General features: G+C 43.2%; 1 protein-coding gene across 2 annotated transcripts in view; it reads right to left on the reverse strand.

Annotated features, from left to right (window-relative positions):
* The window catches only part of LOC139452285 (armadillo-like helical domain-containing protein 3), a 52518-nt gene that overhangs the window by 21639 nt on the left and 4760 nt on the right, over window positions 1-26119 (reverse strand). For both annotated transcript variants that reach the window (XM_071233695.1, XM_071233694.1), the window contains exons 4-24: window positions 21864-21929; window positions 20837-20917; window positions 18633-18740; window positions 17876-17968; window positions 17058-17132; window positions 16100-16186; window positions 15672-15728; window positions 15001-15044; window positions 14328-14388; window positions 13234-13280; window positions 12971-13046; window positions 11851-11926; window positions 9597-9701; window positions 8105-8163; window positions 7676-7741; window positions 6352-6421; window positions 5201-5261; window positions 2724-2812; window positions 2095-2177; window positions 1022-1148; window positions 309-384 (exon numbers count right to left, since the gene is read on the reverse strand). In XM_071233695.1, coding sequence (XP_071089796.1) covers window positions 309-384; window positions 1022-1148; window positions 2095-2177; window positions 2724-2812; window positions 5201-5261; window positions 6352-6421; window positions 7676-7741; window positions 8105-8163; window positions 9597-9701; window positions 11851-11926; window positions 12971-13046; window positions 13234-13280; window positions 14328-14388; window positions 15001-15044; window positions 15672-15728; window positions 16100-16186; window positions 17058-17132; window positions 17876-17968; window positions 18633-18740; window positions 20837-20917; window positions 21864-21929 — 1607 coding nt within the window. The remainder of the gene's footprint in view (window positions 1-308; window positions 385-1021; window positions 1149-2094; window positions 2178-2723; window positions 2813-5200; window positions 5262-6351; window positions 6422-7675; window positions 7742-8104; window positions 8164-9596; window positions 9702-11850; window positions 11927-12970; window positions 13047-13233; window positions 13281-14327; window positions 14389-15000; window positions 15045-15671; window positions 15729-16099; window positions 16187-17057; window positions 17133-17875; window positions 17969-18632; window positions 18741-20836; window positions 20918-21863; window positions 21930-26119) is intronic.

Consider the following 26119-nt stretch of genomic DNA (forward strand, 5'->3'; position numbering starts at 1 on the left):
GGACCAGGCGATCCAGTGATTGATATTGTGAGCAACGATCCATACACGCAAAGATCCAAGTCATGAGCGTGACTACCCGATCTGTTTGGTCTCCTCTTACAACCAGCAAAACATGGAATCCCCACAGGGTCAATTCTTTATACGTCTTGTCTTCTGCTGAAATGTCAGAGCATCATGTGCATCTGAAGCTTGATCATGTCCAACTCCGTCAGTCCTGTGCTTCAGTTGTTTGCGGATACTTACTCAACTGTTTAATGTAAGCATAATGTGTGAACATGTGTGGGGTTGCAGGATGATGGTTGCCGTACCTGACATTCACAAGATGGTTGGTGAGTCTGGCTGCTGAATCCCTGTGCTCACTGTCATTGGTGGTGTAACGTAGTGCTGAAATACATAATTCATACAGACATATAAAGTGTGTCGTTTACTCTACATGAGAAGCAAATGACTGCAGCTGGGGTTTACAGTTAACACCATTTTCAATTCAAATAACTTAATCAATTTGTAACCAAGCATGTCATTATTCATGATTGTTTGTTTGTTTATTGCTTAATGCCACACTCAGCATTATTCCAGCTATATCAGGGTGGTCTGTAAATAATCGAGTCTTGACCAGACAATCCAGTGATTGACATCATGAGCATCGATCTACACAAGTTGGATGCAATGACATTCATCAAACAAGTCATTGAGCTTGACCACCCGATTCCTGTTAGACCCCTTTTACGATAAGCATAGTCACCTGTTACGGCAAGCATGGGTTGCTAGAGACCTATTCTACCCCGGATCTTCACGGATCAATCCACAAGTAGCCACACAGACAGTCATTGTGACCACCCAATCTCCCATTTAATTAGCTTTTGCAAAGACTGTCTCTCTTCTGATGGACTGCAGAAAAGACATTCATGAAACGAAAACATTCTAACATGTTCTCGAATCACGGATAAATTGATGTATTTTTTATGTTATCAAGGACTTTGATGTATGTTTCTACTTTAATGTTGTGTGGCAGGTGACTTACCCATGGAGTAGAGGTTGTCAAAGACTTGATGCATGCGGACCAGTTCGTAGTACAACTCATCGTAGCTGTTGGGGTTGGGTAGAAACGTATCCCCATAGGTGATGAACAAGTTGAACACATTCACAACCTGCAAGGGGGAAACAGTTGCTACATCATCTAGATAGGCGTACAGAGTCAAGAGTGTCACATTATTCATGCTTTGTATGATCCGAGTTTGTTTGTTTGTTGTTTGATCAGAAATAGTCCAGCCCTATGACAATGGTCTGTCAATATACATGTAGTCTGGACCAAACAAACCAGTGTCGGATGTTATGAGTAGTCAGGGGAGTGTTGCTTCTTTGTTTGTTTGTTTGTTTGTTTGTTGTTTAACGCCCCACTCAGCAATATTCCAGCTATATGACGGCGGTCTGTAAATAATCAAGTCTAGACCAGACAATCTGATTGATATCATATTCTAGCTATATGACAACAGTCTGTAAATATGGTAAATAACCAAGTCTGGACCAGACAAACTAGTGATTGATATCATGAGCATTGATCAACACAATTGTAATACGATGACATGCATCAACCAAGTCAGTGAGTCTGACCACCCGATCTCTATAGTTGCCTAATCCCGAAAGTAAAATCGCCTTTTACGACATGCATGGGTTGCTGAAGATATTTTCTAACCCGGATTTTCACAGGTCCCGTTGCTTCTAACAACAAGTATATGTTGTTGGGGACCAATTCTAATTTGGAATCCCCCAGGGTCAACATTATTTCAGTTAGGTGTGCTTCATGTGGACAGAAGTGATGTAGAGAGCTGACGTTTACCACTGTTAACCCAGGAGTTGACCTCTCATTTAAAATAATCCAACAATTGGGGTGAATCTGGTGCATCAGCAGATCCTGGGACAACTAAGGGAGGCACCTGCAAATGGATGCCATCCTATCCCCTTGGATGCTGAGATCAATGTTTTAGGTAAATATGTTCAGTGCTAGAACAAGAACTTGAATAAAACATTTCCTATCATCAATTGAAGATTGACTTGACAGAGTTTAAATGTGAATGAATAACAAAAAAATCTCACCTTAGAACAAAGATGAAAGATGTTATGTTTTTTTACAAGCTGCGACTCATGAGACATAATGAACTTCAGGAGGTTGATGAGAGCTGAGGGAATAATACAGACAAGTAATAAGATGTGCATTCTTTTCATTCTTTTCATTGATGGACAACTATCTTATTACCATGATTACCAGTCGATGAGCTCCAAAATAATAGCTGTTTTTGTCAAGGAATGACCACATGAAAAGCGTAAAAACTCCAAAAGCTAATCAACATCTCGTAACAGAAATACCACTTCTTGTAACTTGTATCTTTCCTTGAAGAGACTATCTGTCCAGATAAATCCTGTTCCATCAAGTTTTGACAGGCATTGTACAGAGGTTACAAAATATTACCTTTAAAAAAATGCTGGGTTTAACTAAACATGCACTATGAACCTGTTTTGTTTTTTAAAACATTTTCTTGTAACTTTTCTTGGTGATATTAACCTCAAATCAAACAATAACTGTAGTGTACATTTGCTATCTTTCAAATTCGTTGGTACTTAACTAAAAGGTTATCCTTAGCAATAAAACCAATTGGCCTGGTGTTCTGTAAACACTAGAGGACAATGGACAGGTATAGGTGTCATCTTGTATGTAGTCATCTTACCTGTCCACATCTCCTTCCAAGGATGCTGTATCCGCACACGGCATCGCTTCTGGTAACACAGCACCCGGTGGATGATGCCCAGACACCTCCTACATCATCATCATCATCATCATCATCATCATCATGACTTTTATCAATCATCATCACCACAACATTCATCATCCTCATCATGACTTTTATCAATCATCATCACCACAACATTCATCCTCAGCAGTAGAAGCATTTATCATCTCATCATCATCATCATCATCATCATCATCATCATCACGACTTTTATCAATCATCATCACAACTAGATTCATCCTCAGCAGTAGCAGCAACATCACCTTCATCATCATCTCATCATCATCATCATCATCATCACCAACATCAGCAGCAGCAGCAACAACATCACCTTCATCACTCATCATCACCACCACATTCATAATCAATTATCATCATCATCATCATCTCCATCAACATGATCAAGAAGAAAAATTCTAAAATACTTTATTATCAAAATACTTCATGTCTATAACTCTAAAAACCTGGACCCAACACCCCCAAACTGGGAAAAAACATTTGAGGGACAGAGTCATGGATGTGTTGCAGGAAGTTATTACTGAATCATGTTTTTTTTATTTTTTCATCATTTCAAGAAATCCAAAATATATGTTCAGTGTTTAATCTATTCTATCAATAGTTGGAATATAATTTCATTCATCTCAAAAGCACTAGACAATGAGGCAACCCCGCTCCCTGCAACCACTGTGACCTGTCCAGTCATGACCTCATGGCGGCCAACTTCAGGGAGGGACGTAGGAGGGGGACACAGCCCTAGTTATAGACATAGTGACCGACCAAACATCAAGACAATGACCGTGGGATGTGGAGCTAAGGGAAGTAACTCTGCGCAGGGAGTTCTTGTACCTCGGACAACTACTAGGCACAAGGTCATCATTTAAGTGTCTTAATCAATGTTGATCTATCTAAACATTTATCACTAAATTATTTCATTACAGCATGAAAAAAAGCATGAAATGATACCTTCACAATCACACAGAAAGTAAGGACATAGGACACCGGAGAGAGTCACAATCACACAGAAAGTAAGGACATAGGACACTGGAGGGAGTCACAATCACACAGAAATAAGGACATGAGGACACTTGTGAGAGTCACAATCACACAGAAAGTAAGGACATAGGACACTGGAGAGAGTCACAATCACACAGAAAGTAAGGACATAGGACACTGGAGAGAGTCACAATCACACAGAAAGTAAGGACAAAGGACACTGGTGAGAGTCACAATCACACAGAAAGTAAGGACATAGTACACTGTAGAGAGTCACAATCACACAGAAAGTAAGGACATAGTACACTGTAGAGAGTCACAATCACACAGAAAGTAAGGACATAAGGACACTGGTGAGAGTCACAATCACACAGAAAGTAAGGACATGAGGACACTTGTGAGAGTCACAATCACACAGAAAGTAAGGACATAGTACACTGGAGAGAGTCACAATCACACAGAAAGTAAGGACATAGGACACTGGAGAGAGTTACAATCACACAGAAAGTAAGGACATAAGACACTGGAGGGAGTCACAATCACACAGAAAGTAAGGACATAGGACACTGTAGAGAGTCACAATCACACAAAAAGTAAGGACATAGGATACTGGTGAGAGTCACAATCACACAGAAAGTAAGGACATAGGACACTGGAGAGAGTCACAATCACACAGAAAGTAAGGACATAGGACACTGGTGAGAGTCACAATCACACAGAAAGTAAGGACATAGGACACTGGAGGGAGTCACAATCACACAGAAAGTAAGGACATAGGACACTGGAGGGAGTCACAATCACACAGAAAGTAAGGACATAGGATACTGGTGAGAGTCACAATCACACAGAAAGTAAGGACATAGGACACTGGAGAGAGTCACAATCACACAGAAAGTAAGGACATAGGACACTGGAGAGAGTCACAATCACACAGAAAGTAAGGACATAGCACACTGGAGGGAGTCACAATCACACAGAAAGTAAGGACATAAGGACACTGGTGAGAGTCACAATCACACAGAAAGTAAGGACATAGTACACTGGAGAGAGTCACAATCACACAGAAAGTAAGGACATAGGACACTGGTGAGAGTCACAATCACACAGAAAGTAAGGACATAGGATACTGGTGAGAGTCACAATCACACAGAAAGTAAGGACATAGGACACTGGAGGGAGTCACAATCACACAGAAAGTAAGGACATAGGATACTGGAGGGAGTCACAATCACACAGAAAGTAAGGACATAGGACACTGGAGAGAGTCACAATCACACAGAAAGTAAGGACATAGGACACTGGTGAGAGTCACAATCACACAGAAAGTAAGGACATGAGGACACTGGTGAGTGTCACAATCACACAGAGAGTAAGGACATAAGGACACTGGTGAGTGGGACAGGGAAGCAAGCTCAACTCACAGGTAAAGTTCCATGGGGAAAGTTTTCATCATGTGGCTCATGACGAACTCCACCAATAAATCTGCAACAACAACAAATACATCAAACAAACATCAACGTGTGTATGGTCATTGGAGAGGATTTGTTTGTTTGTTTGTTGTTTAATGCCACACTCAGCAATATACCAGCTATACGGCATTCTGTAAACATGGTAAATAATCGAGTCTGGACCAGACAATCCAGTGATTGACATTCAATTATTCACCTCTTACATTAAGTATAGTTGCCCCTAACTCAGATCTTAATAAACATCATAAACAAAGCATTATGAAACAACCTCTTATTGAAATGTTTCATCTCTAATGACCTTTTATCTTTGGCACTGGATTTATATTAGACATGTAGTGATCTGATGTATTGTCAAACACAGCAAGGTATCAAAGTCTGATCAGTAGGTACTAGAGACGGGTATTGGATGTTTAAGTGTATCACAATATTTATAATGCACAAGGCCGTATTGCCATACATATTACAATATATTGTATAATTCAAAATTTTGAATTCAGAAGCAATTTGAAACATCAATGCAGGAATTGAAGTTCATAATGGAACAAAACAAGATCCTGGAACAGCATAATGTTTACTCATTCAATAAATAAGCTGCAGGACAGTGATGGCTTGGTGTTACACCACTGCCACAGAAGAACTCACGAATGCAATCTGACATTTTGGAATTACGGCAACATTTCAAAGGTTCATGTATTTGGCAAGTGTATAACATTAAACACATGAAAAAAATCGCTATTTGAAAACACCCGATATACCGAGCATTAAAACATGATATTGTGATATGTATCATGGAAAAAAGTGAAACTCAATTTACCAATATACCGGTAATACTGCACACCCTTAGCGGGTACAATTGTCTTGAATAATGAGTGTGTATTTGGATGATCAAACACTGCTTTAAACTTTCAGTAATCATATCGGAGAAAAGTCCAAAGTGTAACGGAGATGGATATTAATAATATCGATGAAACCCGAGGATGAGAGTATGGACCTGACAAACCAAGGATCAGCAGCCCCAGATGAGGGGTGGAGCTCTGCTGCATCTTACACTGATGAGTCTACTGGGCCACCTGACCCTTCATCACAGTCACATGTCACCTCACCTAGCAATGAGCACACCAAGGGGCGGAGAATCATCGTCCTGTCCGCTTTCACTTTCCGGTGCCGCATCGGCTGCAGGTACAGAGAAATGACAAACTCAGACTAACTACTGACATGTGTGACTAATGACAACATACAACTGAACTTTGATAAGGATAATAACATATGTCATTCCATTTAAAAATAATAAAAAAACATTTTTGGTTTGGGTCTTCATGGAAAGACACAAATATATCTATCCAAAGTGGAGTATACATGATCACATGAACTGCTAACATATATCACTAATGAACAAAGTACCAAGGATGAGAGCAGGGCCCCATTCCACAAAGTGATCGTACTGCTAAGATGATCGTAACTTTCAGACTTTAACACAGACTTACGACAGTCGTAGTGCTAAGATGATTGTAACTCCCATACTTTAACACAGACTTATGACAGTCGTAGTGCTAAGATGATTGTAACTTTCATACTTTAACACAGATTTACGACAGTCATATTGCTAAGATGATTGTAATTCCCATACTTTAACACAGGCTTATGACAGTCGTATTGCGAAGATGATCGTAACTCCCATACTTTAACACAGGCTTATGGCAGTCATATTGCTAAGATGATTGTAACTTTCATACTTTAACACAGATTTACGACAGTCATATTGCTAAGATGATCGTAACTCCCATACTTTAACACAGGCTTATGACAGTCGTATTGCTAAGATGATTGTTACTCCCATACTTTTACACAGACTTATGACAGTTTTAGCACTACGATCGTATTGTGTAACGGAGTCCAGCTCTATGGTTCTGTGATTGAGTGAGTGATGTTTTATGACACTCTCTGCAGTATTATATGGGGATGGGATGGGAGTGGGGAAGAGATCAACCTTGAGCGTTTTGCACAATATGAGCTTGAACACCACACCACCCCCATGCTCCACTAGTGAGTGAGTATGGTTTTACGCCGCTTTTGGCAATATTCCATCAATATCGGCGTGACGATCAAGCGCTTTAACCACTAGGCTACCCGACCGCCCCCCATGCTCCACTAGACAGTTCTCAGTTTACATCACGATACATTGTTACTCGATATAGAGTAGTGGACAGTAAAGTCTCAATGGACACACCTATCATGTCCATGGGCTAAATGTTAATAGTTTCACGTTTCATAGATACAGTCCTTTTGATGGACACCACAAACATGAGTTTCATTGCACAAGATCTTATTTAAACGTAAACATAAATATTAGGATGTACACCCAGCCAAACTGGAATATCAAGGGGAGATAACTGGTGGGTAGTTACTCAATCTACATGTACTCCTCACCAGTCTGTGTAGAGGCACACGGAAGGTCATGTTGACGTCATGCATGAGGGAGTTGGCGTACTGATCCTGAAACAGGGATCCGTGTGTAGAGTTAACAACAACAACAACAACAACAACAACAACAACAACAACGTCAATTCCATTATTAATGTGCAGGAATCCACACCTGGGTGTGCTCAAAATACTTACATTAATGAAAATAATTACATAAAAGAAATCTGCTTTGAAGTTATATTATCGGCAAACGATATAGGTTTATCTTCCACTAACTATGTCTTGAACATTCACACTGCAAACGAAATACCGAATAGCTAATCAATTATAAAGAAATATTTCATAATCTCAGTGATGAAACAGTGTAAAATACTTTAAAAGTACTGTTTATATGCAGAACAAGTCCTACTGAGTCTATCCACAGAGTGGACCTACCTCAGCTATACAGGTGAGTATGACTATGCAGAGTTTAGCGTTGTTGTACCGCGCTGTATCTGCCAACACAAGAGACAATCAACACAAGAAATAGCATCAAGTCCACGGAGTAGGACAACTGAGAACAAGACACATCCTAAATATTTTTTAATCAATATTATTCCCCACCTTATAAACAAGATAACAGTAATTAATTACTAGTCATACACATTACATGGTGTGAGAAAACATGCTTTATATCATCTAAGTAACAAGATTTCAACTATTTCCACAGAAATGTAAATAAATAGGACACTCATTGTCTGACTGTCATTGCATGTTTCCATCTGTCTGTTATTTGTCTGTCTGTCTGTCTGTCTGTGCCTCAGCCTGTGCCTGTCTATCAATGTATGTCTGCCTTTATTACTTGCCCGTGAAGAGATCACCCGTTTAATATACATACAGCTTTATTACACATTGTGTAATACCAAAACGCGTGCTTATGTACTCTCGGAACACGTTTCGCGAACAAATATTGAAAGCTCTCAACATCCCTTGGCGTATTCAACGACATTGTGTGTGGAGATGATAGATCACTGGGAGGAGCTTATGCACACTCGATGACCCCAGCAACCTTGTTGCTAGGCTGACGTCACATTGCTTTGACTCGGCGATGGATCTTGCAACAAAATTCAACAAATTACGTCATCGGGTATTGTGACGTCATTGTAAACTTTGAGCTGCAAGGCCCCGTTTCACAAGGCGATCGTACTCTAGCGCAACGAGAGTCTTTAGTCTAAGTTAAATTATGTGAGTTGTGATAGTCTTAGCACTACGATAATTTTGTGGGACGAACGCCTGAATTCTAAAGGTGGACCATTGTACGATATTAAATTCATACGTTTCAACTTTTGACGTGTTTGAAGTATTATTCTGTTAAACTCAATTGGATTATGCCATGGATCGTGTAGGTGTCAGCCTATTTACACTCAACAGTATAATTCTAAAAACATTATAAATGACAAGTAATAAATAAAATACTAAACTCGCTCTCGTGTAAAACCAATTTTATGAAACTCATAAATAGTTGTGGTATCTGACGAGCGAAAGCGAGTCAGATACCACAACTATTCACTCGTTTCATAAAATTGGTATTACACGGGAGCTCGTTTAGTATTCTATATGTGTCTGCTGTTTGTGTCTGCCTGTGTCCATCTGTTCGATGTCTGTCTTCCTGTGTCTGCTGTTTGTCTCTGATGTCTGTTTGTGTCTGCCTGTGTCTGCTGTTGGTCTGCCAGTGTCTGTCTGCCTGTGTCTGCTGTTGGTCTGCCAGTGTCTGTCTGCCTGTGTCTGCTGTTGGTCTGCCAGTGTCTGTCTGCCTCTCTCTGCTGTTTGTCTCTGATGTCTGTTTGTGTCTGCCTGTTTCCATCTCTGTCTGTTGTACATCTGTTCGATGTCTGTTTGCCTGTGTCTGAGAATGTCTGCCTGTCTGTGTAGTGTGTCTGCTATTTACCCTTAGTGTCCTGGAAGATGATTGAGCTGTATTCCAGGAAGGTGACCAGGAGATTGGTCGGCTGTGTCGCTGTGGCCACTTCATTCACATTCTCCACTTGACCACCTGTACGGGAAGTAGAGCCACATTCAACCCACAGCAGCCAATGAAATGATTATTACCAAACTTAAAGCACTACAAATAATGCCAAAAAATAACAAAACCCAGCTTATCCTGTTTCAGTTATCGTGATGATAAACTCCCTTGTCTGATTGTGCTGTACGTGTTGGCTCATGAATCCTGCCTACACAGCATGCACAGCTGAGATTGTGGATCAAGTCAACTCATCACTCAGCATAGCTCACCTGAATCCACACAGACTGTACATCAGACCAGTGGTTGATGAAATGAGCATCCATATGTGCTGTTGGGATCAGATGCATTATCAACAAGGTAACACATTGTTACTACCTGATCCCAGGATGAGATGAGACAACTGGGGACCTATTCCTATCAGAAATACAAGCATGGCATACTGGAAACCTATTCTGTCCTAAAAACTCCACGGGGAGACAAGCATGGGATACTGGAAACCTATTCTGCCTGGAATCCCCACAGGGAGACAAGCATTGGGTACTGGAAACCTATTCTGCCCTGGAATCCCCACAGGGAGCCAAGCATGGGATACTGGAAACCTATTCTGTCCTGGAATCTCCACAGGGAGACAAGCATTGGGTACTGGAAACCTATTCCGTCCTGGAATCCCCACAGGGAGCCAAGCATGGGATACTGGAAACCTATTCCAGTCTGGAATTTCTACAGGGAGACAAACATGAGGTACTAGGGACAAATTCTGTCCTGGAATCCCCACAGGGAGATAAGCATGGGATACTGGAAACCTATTCTGTCCTGGAATCTCCACAGGGAGACAAGCATGGGGTACTTGAAACCTATTCCGGCCTGGAATCTCCACAGGGAGACAAGCATGGGGTACTTGAAACCTATTCCGGCTTGGAATTTCTACAGGGAGACAAGCATGGGGTACTGGGAACCTATTCCGGCCTGGAATCCCCACAGGGAGACAAGCATGGGGTACTGGGAACCTATTCTGTCCTGGAATCCCCACAGGGAGACAAGCATGGGGTACAGGAAACCTATTCCAGCCTGGAATTTCTACAGGGAGACAAACACGAGGTACTAGGGACAAATTCTGTCCTGGAATCCCCACAGGGAGACAAGCATGGGATACTGGAAACCTATTCTGTCCTGGAATCTCCACAGGGAGACAAGCATGGGGTACTTGAAACCTATTCCGGCCTGGAATTTCTACAGGGAGACAAGCATGGGGTACTGGGAACCTATTCTGTCCTGGAATCCCCACAGGGAGACAAGCATGGGGTACTGGGAACCTATTCCGGCCTGGAATCCCCACAGGGAGACAAGCATGGGGTACTGGAAACCTATTCTGTCCTGGAATCCCCACAGGGAGACAAGCATGGGGTACTTGAAACCTATTCTGTCCTGGAATCCCCACAGGGAGACAAGCATGGGATACTGGGAACCTATTCTGTCCTGGAATCCCCACAGGGAGACAAGCATGGGGTACTGGGAACCTATTCCGGCCTGGAATCCCCACAGGGAGACAAGCATGGGGTACTTGAAACCTATTCTGTCCTGGAATCCCCACAGGGAGACAAGCATGGGGTACTGGAAACCTATTCTGCCCTGGAATCCCCACAGGGAGACAAGCATGGGGTACTGGGAACCTATTCTGTCCTGGAATCCCCACAGGGAGACAAGCATGGGGTACAGGAAACCTATTCCAGCCTGGAATTTCTACAGGGAGACAAACATGAGGTACTGGGGACAAATTCTGTCCTGGAATCCCCACAGGGAGACAAGCATGGGATACTGGAAACCTATTCTGTCCTGGAATCTCCACAGGGAGACAAGCATGGGGTACTTGAAACCTATTCCGGCCTGGAATTTCTACAGGGAGACAAGCATGGGGTACTGGAAACCTATTCCGGCCTGGAATCTCCACAGGGAGACAAGCATGGGGTACTTGAAACCTATTCCGGCCTGGAATTTCTACAGGGAGACAAGCATGGGGTACTTGAAACCTATTCCGGCCTGGAATTTCTACAGGGAGACAAGCATGGGGTACTTGAAACCTATTCTGTCCTGGAATCCCCACAGGGAGACAAGCATGGGGTACTGGGAACCTATGCTGTCCTGGAAGGGGAAATAGTAACGAGGCACTGCTAGCACCTACCTTGGTTGTCCAACACGGGCGATGTTGTAGTGACTGGGGAGGACGGGGGAGTTGCAGGCGATGATGGAGTGTGAGCCTGAAAAGAAAATCACTGGTAAAAAATTGCCCCTGGAGTTGGTGATGCACCCCTTAACAGAAGCATGCCATAAAGATGCAGACATTGTTGAGGTTCTACAGACATCAGTGCTGACATAATGGGTAGATCTGTATAACACATCCTACTTTGATACACACACAGCATCATCATAATTTCCACGAGTCAGGATTTAACTTCCAAGGGCAGCTATTCTCACTTTGAAAGTAATGACATGAAGTGGTGGAATGCCAATTAGTATACTCAGCAGCATAATTCAAGGGTCAAGCAGATAATATAAGGGTAACACTATCCATTTTAGCTTTAATAAAAGATAAAACCTTTCCATATTCGAAGAGTGCAGTTCAGGAATGAACCTTTTCATACACACATTGCCTGTAACTTGTCATGTAGTGCACGTGCATGGGCCAAACTGCTGGTTGCACTCGGGTATGTGTTTTGGGTAGCTTTTTTGTTCACCTTTAATCTTCTACTTTTAACATTGTTTTTTAAAGTCTTTGTCCAGTTTTCCAGTTTTTTAAATATCATCAGTGTGACATAAGCATAAACGACATGTTCTTCAACTGTTGATCACATTGTCAACCTACTCAGATCCACTGACGCTGGTTGCCATATGTTTGACACCCCACATACATAGGGGGACAATACAACAAAGATGCTGAGTACATAAAACATGTCTTATCATTTTTGTTTACTTGTTGTTTAACGCCACACTCAGCAATATCCAGTTATTTTCAACATGAGTATCGATCTATGCAATTGGGATACGATGACATGCATCAACCACGTCAGCGAGCCTGACCACCCAATCCCGTTAGTCGTCTCTTACGACAAGCATGGATGCAGAAGATCAATTCTAACCCATACCTTCAGAGTTCTAAATAAATACCTCTTGTCTTTATTTATTCATACCATCACATGACGTCACCATACTATACTGGATGAATCCCGACACAAAGTACCACAATGCATGGATACTTGAACAGATACAGCCCTGTCTAATTCCCAGCTGACTGGTGTACGTACATGTGTTAAGGCGGTGATGAAGTTCCTGTTCAGGTGAATGGCTTCATACAGTGCCATAAGTATGGAGTCATTAGCTCTGCAAAACACAAGTCACACATAAACCATATATGAAGATGAGAAGATGAAAAAAACACATAGAAAATATGATTACAATTTCAAAAAGCTGTTATGAAAACAAAGACACCATCTTATATTACGTTCATGCAGGAGAGTTTTGTTACAAACATTTGTCTTCTTATACATGTTATAAGCAGACATTCTACCTCATGATTTCTGTTTTCTTCTCTTCTGCCACAAACATATTGCCCACCTGAAACGTAAGATAGAAACATACTGAACATCATTCTCATCTTAGTGAGTTTAACCCATGTCAGAAAATTTATAATAACATATCAGTCACACAAGAGCACATTCACCAAACAATACATGTTTGACATGTGACAGTAAAGCCAGGATTGTTCAGGTCAAGGATGTTTACCATTTTGGTGCAAGCAATAAGAGTTTGTGTTAACAAACCAAGATTCAAAATGGCTGGGTTTCAAACCAGCAGCCAGGCAGACTTAATGAAACAGTATTAACATGATAAAGGTATTTAACTTTTTCTTAGCTAGGTATTCTTAAAATCTATATCATTTAATCTAACTCTCCAAATAAAAAAGGAATTTGGTTAATGAGGAATTTATTGCACTTGTTAACTACTGTGGGGACTTCACACTACAAGGAAATCATTCACCATGTTAATAGTTTCGCAAAAACTTACAAAAAATATTATTTAACTTCTTAACCACATATGGATATAAAGTTTGTCTACCAAAAAAATTCATTCTTTATATTTGTTAGCATGTAATTTTTTTGTTAATTGATAAAAATGTGCACTTACATATGTCCCATTATTTCTAACATGCAGCGACAGACAGTACACAGTGCTATGATATCAAGTTGCGAAATAGGAATGCAGTGGCGTCAGAGTTTAATGAACTTTGGGACACTACTCCCATTTGGCTTTGCCATAAACAATATGTGACATGTTGTAAGATGCCAACCAAATCCCTGTCTTTAGAAAACATAACGATGCATCTTTGATGATTTGACTTATAGTCTAGGATTCTCGCTTACACCGCTTCATAACTGTGATAGGCTGATTTAGAACATGACATAAAGCACTCCTGATTCACGACAGTTAAGAGCTGTGCATTGAACACAAACTATACCCGCAGACACCCTAATATAACATAATTCTGCACAATACTGACATGCATTTATTATCATAATAAGAATACAATGTTAACTGATGAAATTTGCCACCAGATGCATACAATGGACCTTTTGTGTTTCAACAGTTGCCATAGTTACTCACCATATTAGCAAAGGCTGAAAACCATCCTGATTGTGGCTCGGACATCTGTACTTGGTAGTTCCTGCACACAAACTCAACTGTGTCGGTACATACCAAATAGTAACACATCAATACAAATAATTATTACATAATCAGTAATGTTATCACTTTGAGTCGTCATGAACAATGGAAGACATCATAATAATAAGTCCATTCATAAGGCACACAGTTCATCCAAGTGCATATCTCAAAACACGACTTCATTAACACCCATTCACTCAGATTTTCATTCTCAGCTCCCTGGGGAGTAATCAACCTGAGCTGCCTGTGAAGGGCAAGAAGGTTAACAGTCATTACTATCTCATCCTACCGGGTACCCATCCATTGAGTAATATTTCGAACAAAGTCACCTGTCACAGGAGACACTAAACATGCTGCATGTGCTTCAGTGTGGGGTAGGATCATGTCAACCTGCCGAACTCGGTCACCCATCTACCCCATTTGCTTAGTTTCACTCAATTTGTGACCTTTGCGCTGTCCACTGGACCACAGGCCATATTGTGTTTTTCTCAACAATGAATGAATGTGACGTTATATCTCTGCTTGTGATCACCTCAGACACAGCAAGTCATACATCATACAAGAGCAAGTTTGCTTAATGACAATCATAACTAACTCAAAGTTGTTAACTTACCTGTTGAAGTCTGACAGTAATGATGACACGATTTGAGCATACCCCTGTAATGTGGAACAATGTAATATGTTTAATGCTGTCCTGCTTATGACATATGTTACAAAATACTGATACACCATCTGAACCGACTAGAACAGTCTGTATTGAAAGAATCAAGTGGACACAACGAAGACAACAATAATAGTTTCTCTTCAATCATGTCCATGGTAGAAGTGCTCACTTAAATGACATATCAGATACCAAAACCTATTCTAATTCCAAAGCAGTGGATAACACTACACAAGGATATCCAGCACCTCTAACAAGTGGGTCACTGGACAACCATGTCCATGGTAGAAGTGCTCACTTAAATGACATATCAGATACCAAAACCTATTCTAATTCCAAAGCAGTGGATAACACTACACAAGGATATCCAGCACCTCTAACAAGTGGGCCACTGGACTACCATGTCAATGGTAGAAGTGCTCACTTTAATGACATATCAGATACCAAAACCTATTCTAATTCCAAAGCAGTGGATAACATTACACAAGGATATCCAGCACCTCTAACAAGTGGGTCACTGGACTATCATGTCCATGGCATGAACATCAAAAAGAGTTCCTTGAAGACGAGATAAATAACCAACATTTTGAAAATTATTTCATCATCATTAAGGAAGTACTTACCGTTAATGCTAATTCATCATCTAAAATTGACAGCTTGACAATATATGGGTTGGCTGACTGCAAAAAAATGAATATCTCTGTCAATACATTAAATGACTTTGTTAATTTATTTTAAGAGAGACTGAATGACAGTAACAACCACAAGTTACCCGACACAGTGATTAAAGCTGTCATATTGCTGGAACAATGCTCTAATGTTAAACAGCAAACAAACATAACACTTTGAAATAGATATGAAAACGCTCATGTTCAATACTGAAAGGTAATCCCAATAAACTCCTGTGGTTATGAGGTTATTAGGTTGCACAGATCAGCATATATAGTAAGGCTCAGTCAAAAGCTGGATCACATCAGAGTCGTTACTACAACATTAGATGTTGCTTCAACACTGATTTGAAGGATTCTGGCAACATTGTTGCCATGGTTACCTCGTGTTTCCTGTACTGAACAAGCAGTGTGAGGACGAGGATCGCATCATGGCCCAGCGACATGCGTAGTAGGGGATTCCCCAGAATCTGGAATGGAGGTGGATTATCACAAGGATTTACTCATTTGAAAATGACTTGTATTTGACTGTATAACCATGATAACACATCTTGGACAACAAAAATATCAACACAACATACAAATGTATTCTGCATGATGTTATTTTTAGAAATATTCGATGTGAGGTAGCAACACTTGATTCTCCATGATTACTTCAAAGTGTGTGAGTGAGTGAGTTGGGTTTAACGCTACTGTTTGAAGGTGTGGCAGCTAAATGTGAGAGGAAAGCCTGAGGTGAAACCATGAGCACGGGAATAGTGCTAACAACTTATAAAACACAATCAGGGTGACTCCCGCACTTGAACCTTCTATCATTAACATAGGAGCTTGGCATTCCTAAGGGAAGCAACTCTGCATGATCAACAGCTTCACCTAAGGTGACCAACAATGCCCTCTTGACCACAAAAGATATAAGGCTAAAAAAAATAATAGTCTTGGTTCTCAGGCACCGCCTGCATCATCATAAAGTCCACTGCACGTTTAAATAAAAATATATCTTTAAATATTCCGTGCCTCGTACATTGAAAAGCTACAATACTTAAGAACAACATGATTTCCCCAAAATTAATGTAAACCAAATTTGGTTACATACTAGCTTGAACAAAGAAAACTAAAATAAACAACATTTTTTTAAGCCTAACATAAGAAGTGGCAGGACATTTTGTAGGAATTGACCTTCTAGGTTCAGGGATTGGCAAAATATTTAAAAGAACAAATAGCCATGACAATGAAATGTGTTTAGTGTTAACCAAGCCATGTATGAAACTTAAATAGAATTGGAGGAATTGAGAAAAGATTTATTTAAACTCCGATTAGTGGTAACATGGCCACTGAGCCTACCTGGATGATGGACTCGAACACGCTGTTGATGAGGATGTACTCCAGCATGGTGTTCTGGCTGATGTTGTCAGTGGCCTGGAACAAACAGGCTTGGGTTCACAAGGGATACGCAGCTTTACTGTATCAATAAGGATGCAGACAGTGTAAGAAGTAAGAATAGAAAGGCAGGGACCATAGGAGTTTAGAGTGACTGAGTATGGTGTTAGGTGGGTATTCGCAATATTCAAGCAATATCCCGGTGGGGACAACAGAAATGGGCCTTGCACATTGTACCCATGTGGGGAATCGAACCCGCGTCATTGGCGTGACGAGCGAACGCTTTAACCACTAGGCTACCTGACCGCCCCACAGGAGTTTAGAATCACCCTATGTTGCTATTATATAGGTACAGCCTGTTCGTCCAAGTTTTATTCCGCTCAAACACCACAGCTACACAATTCCAAATGTCGCACACCACACGCTTTTCCATAACAACTGCCGAGAATAAAGGTTCATAATATCCCGTTTCCGGTAACATTGAAAACTTGGAATGGAAATGATATGAATAAAGATAATGTACATAGTACAGCCAGCCTTCTAGAAACTGCTACCTCGAAAGCATTTCTAATGGGATGGGTAGTCAGTTCCAGAAGCTTCTTTACAAAGTGGGGTAACTTTCCATACACTGGTTATCGCATAGCACTACGAAGGCCAGAGATTTTATGAGCTCTTCCTAATTGCTGTCCCTAACAATCAGAAATATACTTACAATATATACTAATACATTACAGTTTATGCTCTTCGAAGGTAACCATGGTAACCATGGTAACAAATCTCACCGTAATGAGCACCAGAAGGAACTTGAGCACCAGCTGTTTGACACTGGCGGGATAGTCGCCGGTCAGAAACCGGTTCAGGTTTTCAATCAAAGACTGTAATATAAATAATCAATGTTCAATCAAAAAATATGAGTGAGCGAGCAGCATGGATCGATGCCTAAGCCAAAAGTCCAAAGGTTATAAGAGTGGATGACACCTCATAGCGTACTCACATGAGGAATCAAACCTGATCGTAACCTGACGAGTGAACACTATAACCACTGGGCTATCCTACAGCTTGACTGCCACAAGGAGGCAACTGTGACAGACAATACACAAGGCCTTGCCCATGCTTAATGCTTAAAGATGAAACTGACATACCAGTAGTCATGCTAGAACGCAAGAAGGCAAACATTGATACATGACACTTTTTTATTCTTTGTACGAAGTTTCAGAGCTACTTCTTGCTCCTTCATCAGGTGAATGAATATGTGATTTGTTTGTTTGTTGTTTAATGCCGCACTCAGCAATATTCGAGCTATATGACGGTGGTCTGTGAATAATTGAGTCTGGGCCAGACACACAATGACATGCATCAACCAAGTCAGTGAGTCTGATCACCCGATCCTGTAAGTCGCCTCTTAGGACAAGCATAGTTGCCTTTGATGGCAAGCATGAGTAGCTGAAAACCAGTTCTAACCCGGATCTTCATGATCGATGGATATGTACATGACTATTGTTATGGAAACAAAGGAAACTCCATATGAATTTTCTTCACCTGCATGACAGACTCGGCTGAGTCAAACCCAATCAGGAGGTTGATGACATCGAATCCATAGTTGCCAAGACTCTTCCGAAATATACCTCGTATCAGCGCACACAGTGTCTGCAAACATCCAAACATCTCAGCCTTATCCAATGACTCAGATCATTACATGCACATGGGCTACAAAGCAGTGGCAATTATCTAAATCTTTAAATATATTTGTGTAAAATTGCAGATTAATAAAACATCATGACACAAGTACTAACATCCTGCAATCTGATTCCTGTCAACAGAGTGCTTGAGTTACCAATGTAGTGGTTACCATGGTTACAGATGGAAGCAGGATCAATAGCAGATAGAGATGAATATATTCAATACTGGAGTCGGCAATAAGCCAGCTATATCATGGTGGCACGTACTTCAGCCTGAGCACTGATCCACATCTCTGACTCGGACCACCCTACGACGCCCTCCTTGACACACAGTCTTGTCACTGAGTCAGACCACCCTACAACACCCTCCTTGACACACGGTCTAGTCACTGAGTCTGACTACCCTACAACACCCTCCTTGACACACGGTCTAGTCACTGAGTCTGACTACCCTACAACACCCTCCCAGACACACAGTCTAGTCACTGAGTCGGATCACCCTACAACACCCTCCTTGAAACACAGTCTAGTCACGGAGTCGGACCACCCTACAACACCCTCCTTGACACACAGTCTAGTCACTGAGTCGGATCACCCTACAACACCCTCCCAGACACACAGTCTAGTCCCGGAGTCTGACTACCCTACAATACCTCCCAGACACATAGTCTAGTCACTGAGTCGGACCACCCTACAACACCCTCCTTGACACACGGTCTAGTCACTGAGTCGGACCACCCTACAACACCCTCCTTGACACATAGTCTAGTCACTGAGTCTGACTACCCTACAACACCCTCCCAGACACACAGTCTAGTCACTGAGTCGGATCACCCTACAACACCCTCCTTGACACACAGTCTAGTCCCGGAGTCTGACTACCCTACAAGGCCCTCCCAGACACACAGTCTAGTCACTGAGTCAGATCACCCTACAACGCCCTCCCAGACAAACAGTCTAGTCACTGAGTCGGACCACCCTACAACACACTCCCGGACACACAGTCTAGTCACTGAGTCGGACCACCTTACAACACCCTCCCTGACACACAGTCTAGTCACTGAGTCGGACCACCCTACAACACCTTCCCAGACACACAGTCTAGTCACTGAGTCAGACCACCCTACAACACCCTCCTTGACACACAGTCTAGTCACTGAGTCGGACCACCCTCCCTGACACACAGTCTACTCACTGAGTCAGACCACCCTACAACACCCTCCCGGACACACAGTCTAGTCACTGAGTCGGACCACCTTACAACAACCTCCTTGACACACAGTCTAGTCACTGAGTCGGATCACCCTACAACACCCTCCCAGACACACAGTCTAGTCCCGGAGTCTGACTACCCTACAAGGCCCTCCCAGACACACAGTCTAGTCACTGAGTCAGATCACCCTACAACGCCCTCCCAGACAAACAGTCTAGTCACTGAGTCGGACCACCCTACAACACACTCCCGGACACACAGTCTAGTCACTGAGTCGGACCACCTTACAACACCCTCCCTGACACACAGTCTAGTCACTGAGTCGGACCACCCTACAACACCTTCCCAGACACACAGTCTAGTCACTGAGTCAGACCACCCTACAACACCCTCCTTGACACACAGTCTAGTCACTGAGTCGGACCACCCTCCCTGACACACAGTCTACTCACTGAGTCAGACCACCCTACAACACCCTCCCGGACACACAGTCTAGTCACTGAGTCGGACCACCTTACAACAACCTCCTTGACACACAGTCTAGTCACTGAGTCGGACCACCCTACAACACCCTCCCTGATACACAGTCTAGTCACTGAGTCAGACCACCCTACAATACCCTCCCTGACACACAGTCTAGTCACTGAGTCGGACCACCCTACAACAACCTCGTTGACACACAGTCTAGTTACTGAGTCGGACCACCTAGTCCAGCGATAGAAACTCACGGTTTTAGTCCACGCATGAGATACTTGGGACCTATTCTCTTTTTCATCCCAAAGCATTTAGTATTGTCATGCATACAGGGTAAAATGATAAGCCATCATGAGAGTAAGTCACATCTGACTTACATGTAACGCATTGACGACCCTGATGAGGTTGTCCTGGGCTAGAGCCTCCACACAGTGGTAGAACAGCATGTTCAGGTTGTCCTGGAAAAACAACATTAATAATAACAACACAAACAACAACAATAGGCCATTTACATTGCACATATTTCCACACAGGGGCATGCTCAAAGCGCTATTATTACCCCGGTCACTGTACTCTCAAGAATCTCATCTCCCTGGGGAATATACAACCCAAGCTACCTGTTAGGTATCAACCGAATTCCCATCACATCCTACCAGGTACCCATTCACAGCTAGATGAACAGCGGCACATTTCGAACAAAGTCACTTGCCCAAGGAGACACCACATGTGTTACATGGGCTTCAGTGAGGGGCAGGGCCGAGGCCCAAGTAACTCTGAGCAGCCTAGTTGCCAAATGTGGTCCCCCATCCAAGGACTCTCTGCGACCGATGCTGCTTAACTTCACCTGTTTGTTACCTGTGCGCTGTGCACAGGACCATGCACCACATCTTTCAGTGATATACATAACTAGCAGTGTCATGTTTCACTGATGAATCGATTCATCACCTGAAAATATGATATACAAGATGTTAATCTGTGTTATTGTGAATTAAGTAGGTCATGATGCAATGTATCATGCTGCTATTGTTGCAGCTGATTTTGAGCCAGGAATTGACATGTCATCCTGACTGAGTTAATATTTAACGTCACATTGGCAATATTATAGCCATATTGTGACGAGCACGTCATTCTGAACATGTATTTTAACTGATCCAACAATAGGTCATAATGCAAAATTTTATGCAATTTGATGTCAACCATAACATGGTTGGAGTCGGAGAAACCACTTCAGCAATCAACAGCAACAATTTCTCCATTACATATCACATAGCTTATTGGGCAAGATGACTTCCAAGTTGAATCACGGTGCGGTTCTTGGTCATGTGTTTGTTTGTCCCCAGTCTCCTATGATGATGCATACCTAGAGACGTTTCCGCCATTGTAACCATGGCAACAGCAGCTTACCTTCAGACTGAGCAGACCCTCGCCACTCAGCTTCTCGATCTCATTCTCCACGTAGTTGGTGTTCACCTGAAGATGATGGTACAACAGAAGCTGAACTTCACAGTGTCATTTATCACGTTAATACTAGTCATACAATAGGGGACAGATATTTATCATTTGGCAACAACTAGTACCACTATTCATTTATGAGTAAGTGAGTATGGTTTTACGCCGCTTTTAGCAATATTCCAGCAATATCAGGGTTGGGAACACCAGAAAAGGGCTTCACACATTGTACCCATGTCAGGAATTGAACCTTTGTCCTTGCCATGATGAGCGAACACTTGAACCACTCGGCCCTTATTAATTTATGATGATGGTATGGTTTGGGGGAGTGGAGTTCCATGGTTTTTTTTAGGCCATGTTGACATTTCTAAAACATCTAAAATATAACTATAAACATTGTAATAGTTGGATATCAGGTTATAATTGCTATTAAAATACTTTAAATAATTACATTTTTTTGTTTAAGTATTTATTTCAGCTTGCGAACTTGTGAAACTAAACTTTGTTTTAGGTCGCCGACACTTTCTAGCACACTTCTATTCTGGCCCCACTCATGAATCATATCATGTCATATAATCATCCAAACAAGGCTTCCCAGGAATGTAACAATCAGCTTAGAGCAAAACAACTTTCAACTATGACATCACTACATTGTAACATTGTTGCCTGATGTCATAGCATTAGTATCATGTCATCAATTAATTATCCCAATCACACAGGTTAGAAATATGAGTGAAATAAAATCTGCCAATCCTTAACCATTTGCTCAAAACTTGAAGAAATGAAGAAACCTTGATGCTTTCTCATCATGTCATAGGTGAATGTTTAATGGTTAAAACATTTACAACATTAAATACTATTAAATTTGTAATTTTTACAATAAATTGAATATTTATAATACTTATCCTATATCACACTATGCACTTCTACCTTCTTCTTACGATCCTATGTGTAAAAGTGCTTGAACAATGTTACGAGTTTCTTAAAAACAATTCACCTGAACACATCCGAGCATCACCATGCTTTTCAACCAAACGAAATCAATCGAAAATCAAAATCAATCGAGAGTGACCGGCTTGGTGGAAACCATGTTGTCTCACTGGATAATGAGATACGACCAATGGAGGAGCTCTGTCCATTGGGACACTGCCAGAATGACCCATTTAAACTCAAGGCAGTTGATATAGAATCGCTTGTCTTCAACGGACCAACACCTTGCCACCTGTAGATCACATAAGTGCGCTTAAACGCACAGTCAAGGCGTCGGCAAAGGGATGTAGGGTCGGGACAAATGGGCAAAGAGACCCAAGCACAAACATTCAAATGTTACTAGCCACCACAGAAAATGTGGATGCAGACGGATGGGCAGGAGGTCGGGACCTGGCAATCATCGCTCTGGATGAAGCACTGAAGATGTGGATGCAGACAGATGGGCAGGAGGTCGGGACCTGGCAATCGTCGCTCTGGATGAAGCACTGAAGATGTGGATGCAGACGGATGGGCAGGAGGTCGGGACCTGACAATCGTCGCTCTGGATGAAGCACTGAAGATGTGGATGCAGACAGATGGGCAGGAGGTCGGGACCTGGCAATCGTCGCTCTGGATGAAGCACTGAAGATGTGGATGCAGACAGATGGGCAGGAGGTCGGGACCTGGCAATCGTCGCTCTGGATGAAGCACTGAAGATGTGGATGCAGACAGATGGGCAGGAGGTCGGGACCTGGCAATCGTCGCTCTGGATGAAGCACTGAAGATGTGGATGCAGACAGATGGGCAGGAGGTCGGGACCTGGCAATCGTCGCTCTGGATGAAGCACTGAAGATGTGGATGTAGACGGATAGGCAGGAGGTCGGGACCTGGCAATCGTCGCTCTGGATGAAGCACTGAAGATGTAGATGCAGACGGATGGGCAGGAGGTCGGGACCTGGCAATCGTCGCTCTGGATGAAGCACTGAAGATGTGGATGCAGACGGATGGGCAGGAGGTCGGGACCTGACGATCGTCGCTCTGGATGAAGCACTGAAGATGTGGATGCAGACGGATGGGCAGGAGGTCGGGACCTGGCAATCAACGCTCTGGATGAAGCACTGAAGACGTGGATGCAGACAGATGGGCAGGAGGTCGGGACCTGGCAATCGTCGCTCTGGATGAAGCACTGAAGATGTGGATGCAGACGGATGGGCAGGAGGTCGGGACCTGACGATCGTCGCTCTGGATGAAGCACTGAAGATGTGGATGCAGACAGATGGGCAGGAGGTCGGGACCTGACGATCGTCGCTCTGGATGAAGCACTGAAGATGTGGATGCAGACAGATGGGCAGGAGGTCGGGACCTGGCCATCGTCGCTCTGGATGAAGCACTGAAGATGTGGATGCAGACAGATGGGCAGGAGGTCGGGACCTGGCAATCGTCGCTCTGGATGAAGCACTGAAGATGTGGATGCAGACGGATGGGCAGGAGGTCGGGACCTGGCAATCGTCGCTCTGGATGAAGCACTGAAGATGTGGATGCAGACGGATGGGCAGGAGGTCGGGACCTGGCAATCGTCGCTCTGGATGAAGCACTGAAGATGTGGATGCAGACGGATGGGCAGGAGGTCGGGACCTGGCAATCGTCGCTCTGGATGAAGCACTGAAGATGTGGATGTAGACGGATAGGCAGGAGGTCGGGACCTGGCAATCGTCGCTCTGGATGAAGCACTGAAGATGTGGATGCAGACAGATGGGCAGGAGGTCGGGACCTGGCAATCGTCGCTCTGGATGAAGCACTGAAGATGTGGATGCAGACAGATGGGCAGGAGGTCGGGACCTGGCAATCGTCGCTCTTGATGAAGCACTGAAGATGTGGATGCAGACGGATGGGCAGGAGGTCGGGACCTGACGGTCGTCGCTCTGGATGAAGCACTGAAGATGTGGATGCAGACAGATGGGCAGGAGGTGGGGACCTGGCAATCGTCGCTCTGGATGAAGCACTGAAGATGTGGATGCAGACAGATGGGCAGGAGGTCGGGACCTGGCAATCGTCGCTCTTGATGAAGCACTGAAGATGTGGATGCAGACAGATGGGCAGGAGGTCGGGACCTGGCAATCGTCGCTCTGGATGAAGCACTGAAGATGTGGATGCAGACGGATGGGCAGGAGGTCGGGACCTGACGGTCGTCGCTCTGGATGAAGCACTGAAGCGGATGAAGGTGAAGTTCAGGGCCTGTGCCGATGTCAGAAGGCTGAATAGCTGTTGAAGTTGAGGTGAAAAGAGAGGCTGTCTGAGTGCCAACGCATCGGCCACTGGTCCAAGGGAACAAACACCTTGCCGAGGCGGGTATCGATGAACTGGAGTCGTTGAGTGTGAGTCGCCTCGGACGTAACTTTCTCTTGAATGAGCACAACCGATGCACGAATGAAACCTTCTCATTAGAATGCATGTGGTACATTGACATGATAATGGTCTTAGAAGACAATCTGTCTAACAAAAGCCTGTCAAGGTTGGTGGCAATATCCGTCAAGACAGGCCTGGGAGGGAGTGTGATGTTTGAATTACCAGCGGAGGGAACGGCAAAACAAGACGGTCATCAGCCAAAGTACAGCGTTTGAGCTGTAACTTATCAGCTGTGCTTATGCTCAATCCAATGAAGAACAAGACCAGGATCCATATCCTTTTTAACTGCCTGAAAACAAGGTTGATGGTTCACCTGCTGGCGCAGGATCAACTATAAGAGGAACAGGAGCCGCAGAGCAAGTAAGAACAGTGGAAGTCGAGGAGTGTGGCGATTCACATGCGCCCCCGATGAAGACGAACAGCTGCGAGAAGGAGTGATCCATATGCTGATCTTGATGAGGAGAGTGGCGATCCACATGCGTGGCTGATGAATACAAACAGCTACGAGAATGAGTGATCCATGGGCTGATCTTGATGAGGAGAATGGTGATCCACATGCGCAGCCGATGAAGACGAACAGCTACAAGAAGGTGTATCCATAGGCTGATCTCAATGAGGAGATAACCACGCCAAGGAAGATACAATCCAAGTGTGAAAGGTAGTTCTCCCAGCCACGGGGATAGTCTGCATAGTCGCTATATCGATAGGAATCCCACGAGCGTGCGTCCAATCTATGACAATAATCATAGGAGCCGGGGCGATCTCGTTGACGATGACAATCTGTACAATTGTAGGACAGGGAGCAACCAAAGTAGAGGAATGTCTGACGGCGTCCA

Source organism: Haliotis cracherodii, unplaced genomic scaffold, assembly GCF_022045235.1.
Source record: "Haliotis cracherodii isolate W230 unplaced genomic scaffold, xgHalCrac1.p SCAF_9, whole genome shotgun sequence".
Taxonomy (NCBI): Eukaryota; Metazoa; Mollusca; class Gastropoda; order Lepetellida; family Haliotidae; genus Haliotis; species Haliotis cracherodii.